General features: G+C 37.4%; 2 protein-coding genes across 3 annotated transcripts; both read right to left on the minus strand.

Annotated features, from left to right (window-relative positions):
- Positions 1-175: 175 nt before the first annotated feature.
- Positions 176-4,545, minus strand: LOC121639943 (putative E3 ubiquitin-protein ligase ARI6). Its single transcript, XM_041985532.1, has 4 exons — positions 4,422-4,545; positions 4,136-4,236; positions 1,561-1,716; positions 176-1,435 (listed from the first exon to the last, which is right to left on the minus strand). The coding sequence occupies exons 1-4, from the start codon at positions 4,537-4,539 to the stop codon at positions 980-982; spliced, it is 831 nt and encodes a 276-aa protein (XP_041841466.1). The 5' UTR covers positions 4,540-4,545; the 3' UTR covers positions 176-979.
- A 3,310-nt stretch (positions 4,546-7,855) lies between these two features.
- LOC121639605 (probable E3 ubiquitin-protein ligase RNF217) lies at positions 7,856-12,930 on the minus strand. 2 transcript variants are annotated; one of them, XM_041984927.1, is made up of 5 exons: positions 12,676-12,930; positions 11,770-11,879; positions 11,485-11,585; positions 9,223-9,378; positions 7,856-9,097 (listed from the first exon to the last, which is right to left on the minus strand). In XM_041984927.1, exons 1-5 carry the CDS (start codon positions 12,900-12,902, stop codon positions 8,639-8,641), a joined length of 1,053 nt encoding a protein of 350 aa, XP_041840861.1. In that variant the 5' UTR covers positions 12,903-12,930; the 3' UTR covers positions 7,856-8,638. The 2 variants fall into 2 exon arrangements, with proteins under 2 accessions (XP_041840861.1, XP_041840862.1); XM_041984928.1 differs by lacking the exon at positions 12,676-12,930 and having other exon boundaries at positions 7,858-9,097; positions 11,770-12,284.
- Between the last annotated feature and the right edge of the window lie 302 nt (positions 12,931-13,232).

The following is a 13,232-nucleotide window of genomic DNA, read 5'->3' on the forward strand; positions in this document are numbered from 1 at the left end:
ATTAAATATTAAAAATGAAGAAAGAAACAAAGAAACAAAAGGTGTGTGCCTAAAAAACCTTCACAGTACAATAAAAATCTAAGCAGATTACAACAAAAAAACCATTTCCACCCAAAAATATATTTAATCATGCAAATATTCTTTATATTTTGTGAAAAATCTTTAAAGTGGCCTTTTATAAAGATAAATATTTAAAACTTCTGAGACTTTGCTGTCTATGGAGGCACTCACATGGAGGCAATGTGGACAACTCAGATGATGTCATGCTATAAACACCTTAGATGTTGTCTGCTGTGGTCCTCGGCTTGTGACTGTTCTGTTTCAGCTCAGTAGGGGAGCACAGGAGAAGCAACCACTTGTCTGAGGAGAGCAAGTTCTACAGTAGCTGGTACTGATAACTGTGTATGCTGCCTGAAACCTTCCTATCTTTGTGCCTTAAATGATGCAACATAGAGAAGATTCTTCTAACATGTAGTGTGGAAATGTAAAATTGCTTTCTTTTATATGAGCTCCCTGAACAATCAGTTTAAAACTCATGAAGATAGTTTGTTTGACAAGAGAATGCTTCACTAAAGCTTTATTTAGAAACAACAAAACATTTCCTCCACAGAGTTTGAACTATTTTTCTTATATTGCAGAAGATAAAAGTACTTTGATTGGAGAGACTGGACACACTAAACACATATGGAAGAATCAACAACTGAACATAACTACTTTGGATAATATGTATATACACATGTTAGATTCTACCACAGTCAGTTTATTTGCTTAAAATTCATGTGAATGTTAGCTGTAAAGATTATTTTGGGGTCAATTTTATCACAAATAAAACAAAAAGAGAAATATTAGCCAGACAGATGTTTCCAAGAATCTTAAATCAGATTATGAAATTCAGGGAATGATATAAAATCCAACAAGGTATGTTTGTATAACTTGGTTCATTTCAATAGAAACTGTAGCACACAGGTTGATATTTACATCATCTCCTCTGCCACACAGGTATAGAGGTCTGTCTGGGGGCGACACCATCCGAGCATAGGTTGTTATGATTACTGGTTTTCAGACATTCAGTTGTGATCTTTAGGCAAACAAAACAGAACTCCACCTTACATCGAGCACAGACAATGTTTTTACAGTATTTTGAACTATGCTCCAACATATAGCCACAGGTGGGACAGGCCCGGATGGAGGGACATCCTCTGACTCCCTTCACAGACTCAAAGGTGATAACTGGACAGCTTCTCAGTGTTTTTAGGGCCTCGTTGTAGCAGCCTTCATTTTCACAGCGGTCTGTTCGGGAGCGATCACCTTTCCATTTCTTCAGACACTGCCAGCAGAATTCATAGGCCCGTCCTTTCCTTGCTGTGCAAATGTGGCATTGGACACTCAGATTGGACTGATCCTTCCTTGTCACAGTATGTTTGCATTCAGGACACTGATGTAGCAGATGGTGAATAAAGAGATGGATTTGTTATTATTACTTCATTATCCTAAAAAAGCACATTTTAAAATGATAGATTTTAAAGGGCTGCAGCTTGATAGGTTAAATAAGATACTCACTACTTTGGTGTCAAAGTAAACCTTGATAGCATTGAGAGCCATGTTTCTTTCAAAGTACTCCCTTTCTTCAGGGGTCAGGAGAGCCATTTTTCGCACCTCCACATAAGGCCACTCTGCATTACAACCAAACTGGCCACACACAAATTTGCTTTCACCCTTAATTGAAATAATAATAATAAAAAATGGTTAATCAGAATGACAGCTTATAAAAAAAAGTCATTTAACACCTTAAAAACCTTAAGACTCTGTGATCAACAACCTTTATCTAAAACCTCTATTAATCAACAATGTCGACATCAGGGTCTGCATTAAAATTTTGCTTAAATTCATGGAGCACATTTTAATAATAAGACTAAAAATATTTTGTTTTGTTGTACAGTTTGGTCTGGCAAAGAGTCATATTTCAACTCATAAAACAAATCAACACTTGTCTGGCAACAAGAACATCGTTACCTCCATTTGAATAATTTATTAATCAAATGCTGTATTTTATTACTGTATTTTGATGTTTCATAGAAAAAGCTAAAATTTTCATCATAAAAATAAAAGTGTTTGACAGCATCTTTGAGACACTGGTGGGTGCCACACCACATCCATACGCAACGCAAATGGAAAGCCTCATGATCACCTCTGATTTTGTTCTAATTTTTTTTTGTGTGTAAATGAGATCTAATATTGACTACTTGTTTTTGGCGTTTTTGTTTAATTTGATCTTCTGTAAATAATTTTGGGACTTGTATGCAATTTCAAAGGTGTTGTAGGTACAGTCCATCTGGAAAGTATTCATAGAGCTTCACTTTTTCCACATTTTATGTTTCAGACATATCCCAAAATGGAATAAATAAATTTTTGTCTGCAAATTATACACACAATATCCCATAATGACAATGTGAAAAGGTTTTTTTTTAAGAGTTTTTCAACTTCATTAAAAAAATAAAACCCTAAGAAATCCCATTTACATAAGTATTTACAGCCTTTGCCATGAAGCTCAAAAGTGAGGTGCATCCTGTTTCAACTGATCATCCTTGAGATGTTCCTACAGCTTAATTGGAGTCCACCTGTGGTAAATTCAGTTGATTGGACATAATTTGGAAAGGCACACACCTGTCCATGTATAAGGTCCCTCACTTGACAGTGCATGGTAGAGCACAAACCAAGCATGAAGTCTGTAGACCTCTGAGACACAGTTGTCTCGAGGCACAAATCTGGGGAAGGGTATAGCTGCTGCCTTGTAGGTATCAATGCGCACAGTGGCCCCCATCATCAGTAAATAGTAAATAAAAGAAATAAAGAAAAGTTTGGAACCATCAGAACTCTTCATAGAGCTGGGCGGCTGCCTAAACTGAACAATCGGGGGAGAAGGGCTCTAGTCAGGGAGGTGACCAAGAACCTGATGGTCATTCTGTCAGAGCTACAGCATTCCTCTGTGGAGAGAGGAGAACCTTCCACAAGGACAACCATCCCTGCAGCAATCTACAAATCGGGCCTATATGTTAGAGTGACCAGACGGAAGCCATTCCTTAGTAAAAGCACATGGCAGCCCGCCTGGAGTTTACCATAATGCATCTGAAAGACTCTCAGACCATGGGAAACAAAATTCTCTGGTCTGAGTAGACAAAGATTGAATTCTCTGGCGTGAATGCCATAATCACCAGGCCAATACCGTCTCTACAGTGAAGCATGGTGGTGGCAGCATCATGCTGTGGGGATGTTTTTCAGTGGCAGGAACAGGAAGACTTGTCAGGATAGGGGGAAAGATGAATGCAGCAATGTACAGAGACATCCTGGATAAAAACCTGCTCCAGAGTGTTCTTGATCTTAGACTGGGGCGACAGTTCATCTTTCAGCAGGACAACAATCCTAAGCACACAGCCAAGACATCAAAGGAGTGGCTTCAGGACAACACTGTGAATGTCCTTGAGTGGCCCAGCCAGAGCCCAGACCTGAATCCGATTGGACATCTCTGGAGAGATCTAATGGCTGTGCACAGATGCTTCCCATCCAACCTGATAAAGCTTGAGAGGTGCTGCAAAGAGGAATGGGCGAAACTGCCCAAAGATAGGCATGCAAAGCTGGTGGCATCATATTCAACAAGGTTGTAATTGCTGCCAAAGGTGCATCAACAAAGTATTGAGCTTTATGTCAAAGCTGTAAATACTTATGTGATTTTTTGGGGTTTTATTTTTAATAAATTTGCAAAAAATCTCTCTCTCTCTTTAAAAAAAAAAAAACTTTTCACATTGTCATTATGGTGTTTTGTGTTTAGAATTTTGAGGAAAAAATTGACTTATTCTATTATTCTATTATCTGCATGCTGAAACATAAAGAAATTATAGGACTCAAAATTTTTTCTGCATAAAAGTTTGTTGTGTTAGTTTTTTTTTGTTTGTTTGTTTTTAAGTATATCATCTAATTAACTTTTAGTTTAATAGAACTTTTAGTTCTATAGAACTTTCAGATACATTTAAATGCGATTGACTGATGAACACGAAACTCAATATTTTATATAAGATTTTGATACGTCAAAAGTGTCCCATGAAAAATGTTTTTTTTTATGTAATTAATTCCAACCTACTTTGTCCAACAACTGACGGCACCAGTTGGTGAGCGATGTTGGAGTCACAGCATGGCCACAAGACATCAGTGCCCTCCGAGAGCTAAAACCTTCACACAGAACTGCAAACACAAACATGAGAAAAACCTGAAGATCCTTTAAACTGTCGGACTATTAATGTAAATATTTCCCTGCAAGCTTGGAAAAGGGCCATAAACGGCGCCCCCACTTACAAGGCAATTTAGTTTATAACTCATTCCATTTTAAATATGAAATATACTGAACAAAGCCACATTTGGTTACTTACAGTCAAACTCATCTTCTCTATCCACAAACCTCAGCGTGAAGTCACGGGGGTTGTAACATTTCTCTTTAGCGGAGCTCATGTTGTCCACTTTCTTTACTTCTCCTCTGAAACTACACATTCTGAAGCTACTGACAAGCAGCAAAATGCAGCAAATGTCGTCGGTTTCGTTTCTCATTAGTTTCCACATGACGTCACAAGACTCGTGGCTGAAATACAAACTGGTGTGATGTGATTTATAGCTTAGAGGTATTTAACGGATGGCAGCGTTGGAGAAAACCTATCGAGACGCTTAAGCTGACTTGGAGCACTAAAATCATGTCATTTGAAAGTATTAATTGAGGTAATTAAATTATATGATCGCCATCGAAGCAAACTGTTCTCGGTGCAGCTGTGTCTACTTCTATGGTTGTGTGGTGGAGAGAGAGCGTCCTCTGTAACAGTCTAATGTGATAACTGCTGAGGATGAAGGTTTCGCAAAGAGCGAAGGCGCTAAAGAAAATTACCAACAGCAGCCTCTCTTTTTAGATGTCATTTATGTCAAAAGATGCAGATCCAGGGCGTCAAACATCATGATGGACTCCCACCAAAGAGCCCATGAAATGTTGACCCTCCTCCCCACGTAGACAGAGAGCTGCGCTGCTTGAAACAACGAACTATAGACTGAAGTGACACTTATTCCCACAAGCTCACGAACTTTGTTCCATTATATATACTCTGTACTTTACTAAACGTTTATGTTTTATTTTATTGCTATTATATTATTATTATTATTATTATTATTATTATTATTATTATTATTATTAATATTATTATTATTATTATTTTTATTATTATTATTATTATTATTAGCGTTTAGATTATTTATTAAATGATTTTATTTATTAGCGCTATATTTTTAAGACTGGGCCTCAGAAACATTTTTTACATGTTGGATGACAATAAATGAACATTGACTGGGATTATTACCATGCTGTCCGTTTTTCTCTTAGGTGATGTGAAGCGCTCCTCTCGGGTTTGTGTGAAACGAAAGTCAAATGTTGTTTGGTTTACATAAACGAGACATCACAATGTTTCTTAGTTTCGATTTTGTAGAAAAGATTAGGCCTAAATGTGAGCACTACTGAACAGAGAATAAAATGTGAAGAGTTTGTGAGGATTTTCACATCGTGTCATTCTTTGTTCGAGTTACGTGGGAGCTAAGAGGAGCTCGACTCCCTTGATTAGCTTCCCTAAGACATTCAGCGGATTAGAAGAGCCATAAATTAGTCAATATTTACTTTAAAAATTTTCAAAAGTTCCATTATGTTTTATTCTTTGTTTGTTTTTGTTTGTTTGTTTGTTTGTTTTTGTTTGTTTTTTTGTTTGTTTTTTTGTTTTTGTTTTTTAGAAATAGCATCAATATCAATTATGCATGTTTATTCGTTGATTTAATTGAATTAATTCATTTGAATGTCAGAACAACGCAGGTGATCCGCTTCCAGCACCGTGCAAATTTCTGCTGCATGATCGAAAATAAGGTTTCCTGAAAGCCCCAGTGTAATTATAATCCAGGTGGATGGCAGCATGAAAGGTGGGTACATTATTTGATATAAGCATGTAACTTGCACTTGTCCATCGTGGAAGTAAAAACAGTATTCTGAATGCATTATGAAATGCCACATGAAGCCGTTTCCTTTTAGCAAATTGCATAACAAATGAGCTGTATAGAAAGGAGTACAGTAAAAACAGTACAGTCCCCGGGAAATACATACAATAATATACTCATTCTAGCCTGGGACCGACCACATTACCTATCAAAGGACACGGGTGGAGGAGTGTGGAAAGAGAGGGGACACCCGCCAGCCCCAAGTAGTTGCTCTTGGGGACACAGTGATGGTAGTCAAAGACTATTACCTCCTCTATGATAAGGTAATCTACCTGCTGGACTCCCTTGTCAAAGCAGTTGACATTTGCTTTAAGGTATTCTTTGTTTTTAATGTGGAGTACCTAGCAGAGGCTGCTGATGTCTGGACATTCTTACAGAAGGGTGTGTATGGCATCACCACACCCCATGATGTGTTGACTCCAAGGATCAAAGAACTCCTGGGATTTATCATAGCAATATAGTGACTCTACATGCACCTGCATCGTCGTAGTGGACCTTTCTTGTGTCCTTACTGTCAGAGCATCGAAAAAGTAAGATGCATGTTAAAATGTTTAGGATGACAGTCTATGTAAATGAATTGTGAAGGTTGTTGAGGTTGTTTAAACCAGACTGTGGTATTGGACTGTTTTGTATTCAAGTACTTATTGCTACAGCATATAATGTTAGAAAAGTTAGATACATACATGTTTGCATTAACTTGATGTCATTAAGTTGTTTAGGTTTGACCAGATTGTGGTACTGGACTTCCTCATGTTCAGATAAAAGAGAAATATTGATATTTGTCAAGGTGAAGGTGCTAGTATGCTTTTGTTCGGAGTGCAAATAGACTGAGCTTGTGTTGGAGCTTGTGATGATATTCACAACCAGGTCATTATTACTTTATACAATGTGTCTTAATGGTGTTTAAACCAATGACCATCCACACTGCTAAAGCAAGTAATAATAAATGTTACACATGTTCCAAAATTTAGATTCAAGTAACATAATCTTGTTGTTGAATTGCCGTTTGAAGAAAATAAATGGCACTGGAGGTAACCTTGGTCATTAAATTATTTGATTCCAGATACTAGTATTAAACTCCAAGCACTATTAACCAATATTAATATTGAAGTTCAATTTTAACCAATGAAAGTAGTCATTATTAACCAATATGAATTGTTCAAATCCAACAAATTTACATTGATAGCACACAAATTAACCAATATTTTGGCCAAAGTGACCAATTTGTATTGGTTTGCCCTTTCACCAGTGTAGATTGGTTGAAAAACACTACCACATTAGATTGGTAGTTTTAACCAAAAGATCGGTGGGACACATAACTACCAACTAGATTGGTAAAATTCAATCAATTTTTTGGTTGTATTAACCAATCTGTTTTTAGGGTGTAAGAAGCAAGAACTTTTTTTTTTCTAGCAGCCACAAGAACAAAATGACAAAAAACAAAAAAAGAGCTGACCTCTAGTCAACCTCGTGGTTATTTCAGATATTTCTGTGAGATCAGATTGAAAGAATGCAATCCATAATTAAAACTTAATTTAATAAGAGCAGGAGACAATCAAATGAAAATTAAATATTGTTGTTGATGAGCTGTTAGTTATTGTCTTTGGCATTTCCAGTGTCAATGACAAACACAATTTCAGGAATAGAAACATCTGTCTCAGCAATGTTGGTTGACAAGACAGATTACAAAAAAAAAAATTTCACACAAAAACATGTTTAATCATGCAAATATTCTTTATATTTTGTGAAAAATCTTTAAAGTGGCCTTTTATAAAGATAAATATTTAAAACTTCTGAGACTTTGCTGTCTATGGAGGCACTCACATGGAGGCAATGTGGACAACTCAGATGATGTCATTCTATAAACACCTTAGATGTTGTCTGCTGTGGTCCTTGGCTTGTGACTGTTCTGTCTCAGCTCAGTAGGGGAGCACAGGAGAAGCAACCACGTGTCTGAGGAGAGCAAGTTCTACAGTAGCTGGTACTGATAACTGTGTATGCTGCCTGAAACCTTCATATCTTTGTGCCTTAAATGATGCAACATAGAGAAGATTCCTCTAACATGTAGAGTGGAAATGTTAAATTGCTTTCTGTTATATGAGCTCCCTGAACAATCAGTTTAAAACTCATGAAGATAGTTTGTTTGACAAGAGAATGCTTCACTAAAGCTTTATTTAGAAACAACAAAAAATTTCCTCCACAGAGTTTGAACTATTTTTCTTATATTGTAGAAGATAAAAGTACTTTGATTGGAGAGATTGGACACACTAAACACATATGGAAGAATCAACAACTGAACATAACTACTTTGGATAATATGTATATACACATGTTAGATTCTACCACAGTCAGTTGATATGCTTAAAATTCATGTGAACATTAGCTGTAAAGATTATTTTGGGGTCAATTTAATCACAAATAAAACAAAAAGAGAAATATTAGCCAGACAGATGTTTCCAAGAATCTTAAATCAGATTATGAAATTCAGGGAATGATATAAAATCCAACAAGGTACGTTTGTATAACTTGGTTCATTTCAATAGAAACTGTAGCACACAGGTTAATATTTACATCATCTCCTCTGCCACACAGGTATAGAGGTCTGTCTGGGGGCGACACCATCAGAGCATGGGTTGTAGTAACCCTTACCTGTTTTCTTACATTCACTCTTGAGCTTCAGGCAAACAAAACAGAACTCTGTCTTACATCGAGAACAGTAAATGCTTTTACAGTTTTTTGAACTATGCTCCAGCATATAGCCACAGGTGGGACAGGCCCGGATGGAGGGACATCCTGTGACTCCTTTCACAGACTCAAAGGTGATAACTGAACAGGTTCTCAGTGTTTTTAGGGCCTCGTTGTAGCAGCCTTCATTTTCACAGCGGTCTGTTCGGGAGGGATCACCTTTCCATTTCTTCAGACACTGCCAGCAGAATTCATAGACCCGTCCTTTCCTTGCTGTGCAAATGTGGCATCGGACACTCAGATTGGACTGATCCTTCCTCGTCACAGTATGTTTGCATTCAGGACACTGATGTAGCAGATGGTGAATAAAGAGATGGATTTGTTATTATTACTTCATTATCCTAAAAAAGCACATTTTAAAATGATAGATTTTAAAGGGCTGCAGCTTGATAGGTTACATAAGATACTCACTACTTTGGTGTCAAAGTAAACCTTGACAGCATTGAGAGCCATGTTTCTTTCAAAGTACTCCCTTTCTTCATGGGTCAGGAGAGCCATTTTTCGGACCTCCACATAAGGCCACTCTGCATTACAACCAAACTGGCCACACACAAATTTGCTTTCACCCTTAATTGAAATAATAATAATAAAAAATGGTTAATCAGAGTGACAGCTTATAAAAAAAGATAATTTAACACCTTAAAAACCTTAAGACTCTGTGATCAACAACCTTTATCTAAAACCTCTATTAATCAACAATGTCGACATCAGGATCTGCATTAAAATTTTGCTTAAATTCATGGAGCACATTTTAATAATAAGACTAAAAATATTTTGTTTTGTTGTACAGTTGGGTCTGGCAAACAGTCATATTTCAACTTATAAAACAAATCAACACTTGTCTGGCAACAAGAACATCATTACCTCCATTTGAATAATTTATTAATCAAATGCTGTATTTTATTGCTGTATTTTGATGTTTCGTAGAAAAAGCTAAAATTTTCATCATAAAAATAAAAGTGTTTGACAGGATTTTTGAGACACTGGTGGGTGCCACACCACATCCATACGCAAAGCAAATGGCAAGCCTCATGATCACCTCATTTTTGTGTGTAAATGAGATCTGATATTAACTACTTGTTTTTGGCTTTATTGTTTAATTTGATCTTCTGTAAATAATTTTGGGACTTGTATGCAATTTCAAATGTGTTGTAGGTACAGTGCATCTGGAAAGTATTCATAGAGCTTCACTTTTTCCACATTTTATGTTATATGTTATAAATAAATTTTTGTCTGCAAATTATACACACAATATCCCATAATAACAATGTGAAAAGGTTTTTTTTAAGAGTTTTTAACTTCATTAAAAAACAAAACACTAAGAAATCACATTTACATAAGTATTTACAGCCTTTGCCACGAAGCTCAAAAGTGAGGTGCATCCTGTTTCAACTGATCATTCTTTAGATGTTTCTACAGCTTAATTGGAGTCCACCTGTGGTAAATTCAGTTGATTGGACATAATTTGGAAAGGCACACACCTGTCCATGTATAAGGTCCCTCAGTTGACAGTGCATGGTAGAGCACAAACCAAGCATGAAGTCTGTAGACCTCTGAGACACAGTTGTCTCGAGACACAAATCCGGGTAAGGGTATAGCTGCTGCCTTGTAGGTATCAATGAGCACAGTGGCCTCCATCATCAGTAAATAGTAAATAAAAGAAATAAAGAAAAGTTTGGAACCATCAGAACTCTTCATAGAGCTGGCCGGCTGCCTAAACTGAACAATCGGGGGAGAAGGGCTCTAGTCAGGGAGGTGACCAAGAACCCGATGGTCATTCTGTCAGAGCTACAGCATTCCTCTGTGGAGAGAGGAGAACCTTCCACAAGGACAACCATCTCTGCAGCAATCTACAAATCAGGCCTATATGTTAGAGTGACCAGACGGAAGCCATTCCTTAGTAAAAAGCACATGGCAGCCCGCCTGGAGTTTACCATAATGCACCTGAAAGACTCTCAGACCATGAGAAACATAATTCTCTGGTCTGATGAGACAAAGGTTGAATTCTCTGGCGTGAATGCCATAATCACCAGGCCAATACCATCTCTACAGTGAAGCATGGTGGTGGCAGCATCATGCTGTGGGGATGTTTTTCAGCGGCAGGAACAGGAAGACTTGTCAGGATAGGGGGAAAGATGAATGTAGCAATGTACAGGGACATCCTGGATAAAAACCTGCTCCATAGTGCTCTTGATCTCAGACTGGGGCGACGGTTCATCTTTCAGCAGAACAACAACCCTAAACAGCCAAGACATCAAAGGAGTGGCTTCAGGACAACTCTGTGAATGTCCTTGAGTGACCCAGCCAGAACCCAGACCTAAATCCGATTGGACATCTCTGGAGAGATCTAAAAATGGCTGTACACCGATGCTTCCCATCCAACCTGATAAAGCTTGAGAGGTGCTGCAAAGAGGAATGGGCGAAACTGCCCAAAGATAGGCATGCAAAGCTGGTGGCATCATATTCAACAAGGTTGTAATTGCTGCCAAAGGTGCATCAACAAAGTATTGAGCTTCATGTCAAGGCTGTAAATACTTATGTGATTTTTTAGTGTTTTATTTTTAATAAATTTGCAAAAATCTCTCGCTCGCTCTTTAAAAATAGAGGAACGTCAAACGTGTCCCATGAATTTTTTATTATTTTTTTTAAATTACGTAATTAATTCCATCCTACTTTTTCCAACAACTGACGGCACCAGTTGGTGAGCGATGTTGGAGTCACAGCATGGCCACAAGACATCAGTGCCCTCCGAGAACTAAAACCTTCACACAGAACTGCAAACACAAACATGAGAAAAACCTGAAGATTCTTTAAACTGTCGGACTATTAATGTAAATATTTCCCTGCAAGCTTGGAAAAGGGCCATAAACGGCGCCCCCACTACAAGGCAATTTAGTTTATAACTCATTCCATTTTAAATATGAAATATACTGAACAAAGCCACATTTGGTTACTTACAGTCAAACTCATCTTCTCTATCCACAAACCTCAGCGTGAAGTCACGGGGGTTGTAACATTTCTCTTTAGCGGAGCTCATGTTGTCCACTTTCTTTACTTCTCCTCTGAAACTACACATACTGAAGCTACTGACAAGCAGCAAAATGCAGCAAATGTCGTCGGTTTCGTTTCTCATTAGTTTCCACATGACGTCACAAGACTTGTGGCTGAAATACAAACTGGTGTGATGTGATTTATAGCTTAGAGGTATTTAACGGATGTCAGCGTTGGAGAAAACCTATCGAGACGCTTAAGCTGACTTGGAGCACTAAAATCATGTCATTTGAAAGTATTAATTGAGGTAATTAAATTATGTGATCGCCATCGAAGCAAACTGTTCTCGGTGCAGCTGTGTCCACTTATTTCTATGGTTGTGTGGTGGAGAGAGAGCGTCCTCCTAACATCCTCTGTAACAGTCTAATGTGATAACTGCTGAGGATGAAGGTTTCGCAAAGAGCGAAGGCGCTAAAGAAAATTACCAACAGCAGCCTCTCTTTTTAGATGTCATTTATGTCAAAAGATGCAGATCCAGGGCGTCAAACATCATGATGGACTCCCACCAAAGAGCCCATGAAATGTTGACCCTCCTTCCCACGTAGACAGCGAGCTGCGCTGCTTGAAACAACGAACTAGACCGAAGTGACACTTATTCCCACAAGCTCACGAACTTTGTTCCATTATATATACTCTGCACTTTACTAAACGTTTATGTTTTATTTTATTGCTATGATTTTAGATTATTATTATTAGCGTTTAGATTATTTATTAAATGATTTTATTTATAAGGGCTATATTTTTAAGACTGGGCCTCAGAAAAATGTTTTACATGTTGGATGACAATAAATGAACATTGACTGGGATTATTACCATGCTGTCCGTTTTTCTCTTAGGTGATGTGAAGCGCTCCTCTCGGGTTTCTGTGAAACGAAAGTCAAAAGGTTGTACCACGGTGAAGTTGGTTTTAGGTTGGATATTCGACAGACATTTATCATTTCGTGTTCAATAGCTTCCGTTTCACGCGACCAAAACACGCAATTCCTGACCTGTATTATAGCACAAGAAGAGACAAACAAGACACACCCCTTTTGATTCATTTTGAAAGCTCCTTCTGTTTTTTAAAAATTTTTTACAGTACACTGTAACAAATTTTCCTGTTAAATTACAGTTAACTACTGGCAGCTAGAGTTGCCAGCTTGAAACTGTTAATCTACAGTATACCTACTGTAATCTACAGCAACAGTATATTACTGTAAAAACATTACAGTACTGTGCTGTACATAAAACAAACATTACAGTATTATACTGTCAGTTCTTTGCCATTATACTGTTATTTTACAGTTCTTACAGTATTCTCCATTAACAACTTATTACTGTAAAACTATATCAAAATCCTACAAAATGTTATCTTTAAAGTGAAAAGTAAA

Source organism: Melanotaenia boesemani, chromosome 5 (genome assembly GCF_017639745.1).
Source record: "Melanotaenia boesemani isolate fMelBoe1 chromosome 5, fMelBoe1.pri, whole genome shotgun sequence".
In the NCBI taxonomy this organism is placed as follows: domain Eukaryota; kingdom Metazoa; phylum Chordata; class Actinopteri; order Atheriniformes; family Melanotaeniidae; genus Melanotaenia; species Melanotaenia boesemani.

Excerpts from the sequence above, each read along its gene's own strand:
- LOC121639943 (XM_041985532.1), bottom strand. The coding sequence starts at position 4,539 with ATGTGTAGTTTCAGAGGAGAAGTAAAGAAAGTGGACAACATGAGCTCC. Across the intron at positions 1,717-4,135 it reads GCCGTCAGTTGTTGGACAAA|GGTGAAAGCAAATTTGTGTG; the intron begins GTAGGTTGGAAT and ends ATTTCAATTAAG. Across the intron at positions 1,436-1,560 it reads TTTACTTTGACACCAAAGTA|TGTCCTGAATGCAAACATAC; the intron begins GTGAGTATCTTA and ends CTGCTACATCAG.
- LOC121639605 (XM_041984927.1), bottom strand. The coding sequence starts at position 12,902 with ATGAATCAAAAGGGGTGTGTCTTGTTTGTCTCTTCTTGTGCTATAATA. Across the intron at positions 11,586-11,769 it reads TAGAGAAGATGAGTTTGACT|TTCTGTGTGAAGGTTTTAGT; the intron begins GTAAGTAACCAA and ends TTGTGTTTGCAG. Across the intron at positions 9,098-9,222 it reads TTTACTTTGACACCAAAGTA|TGTCCTGAATGCAAACATAC; the intron begins GTGAGTATCTTA and ends CTGCTACATCAG.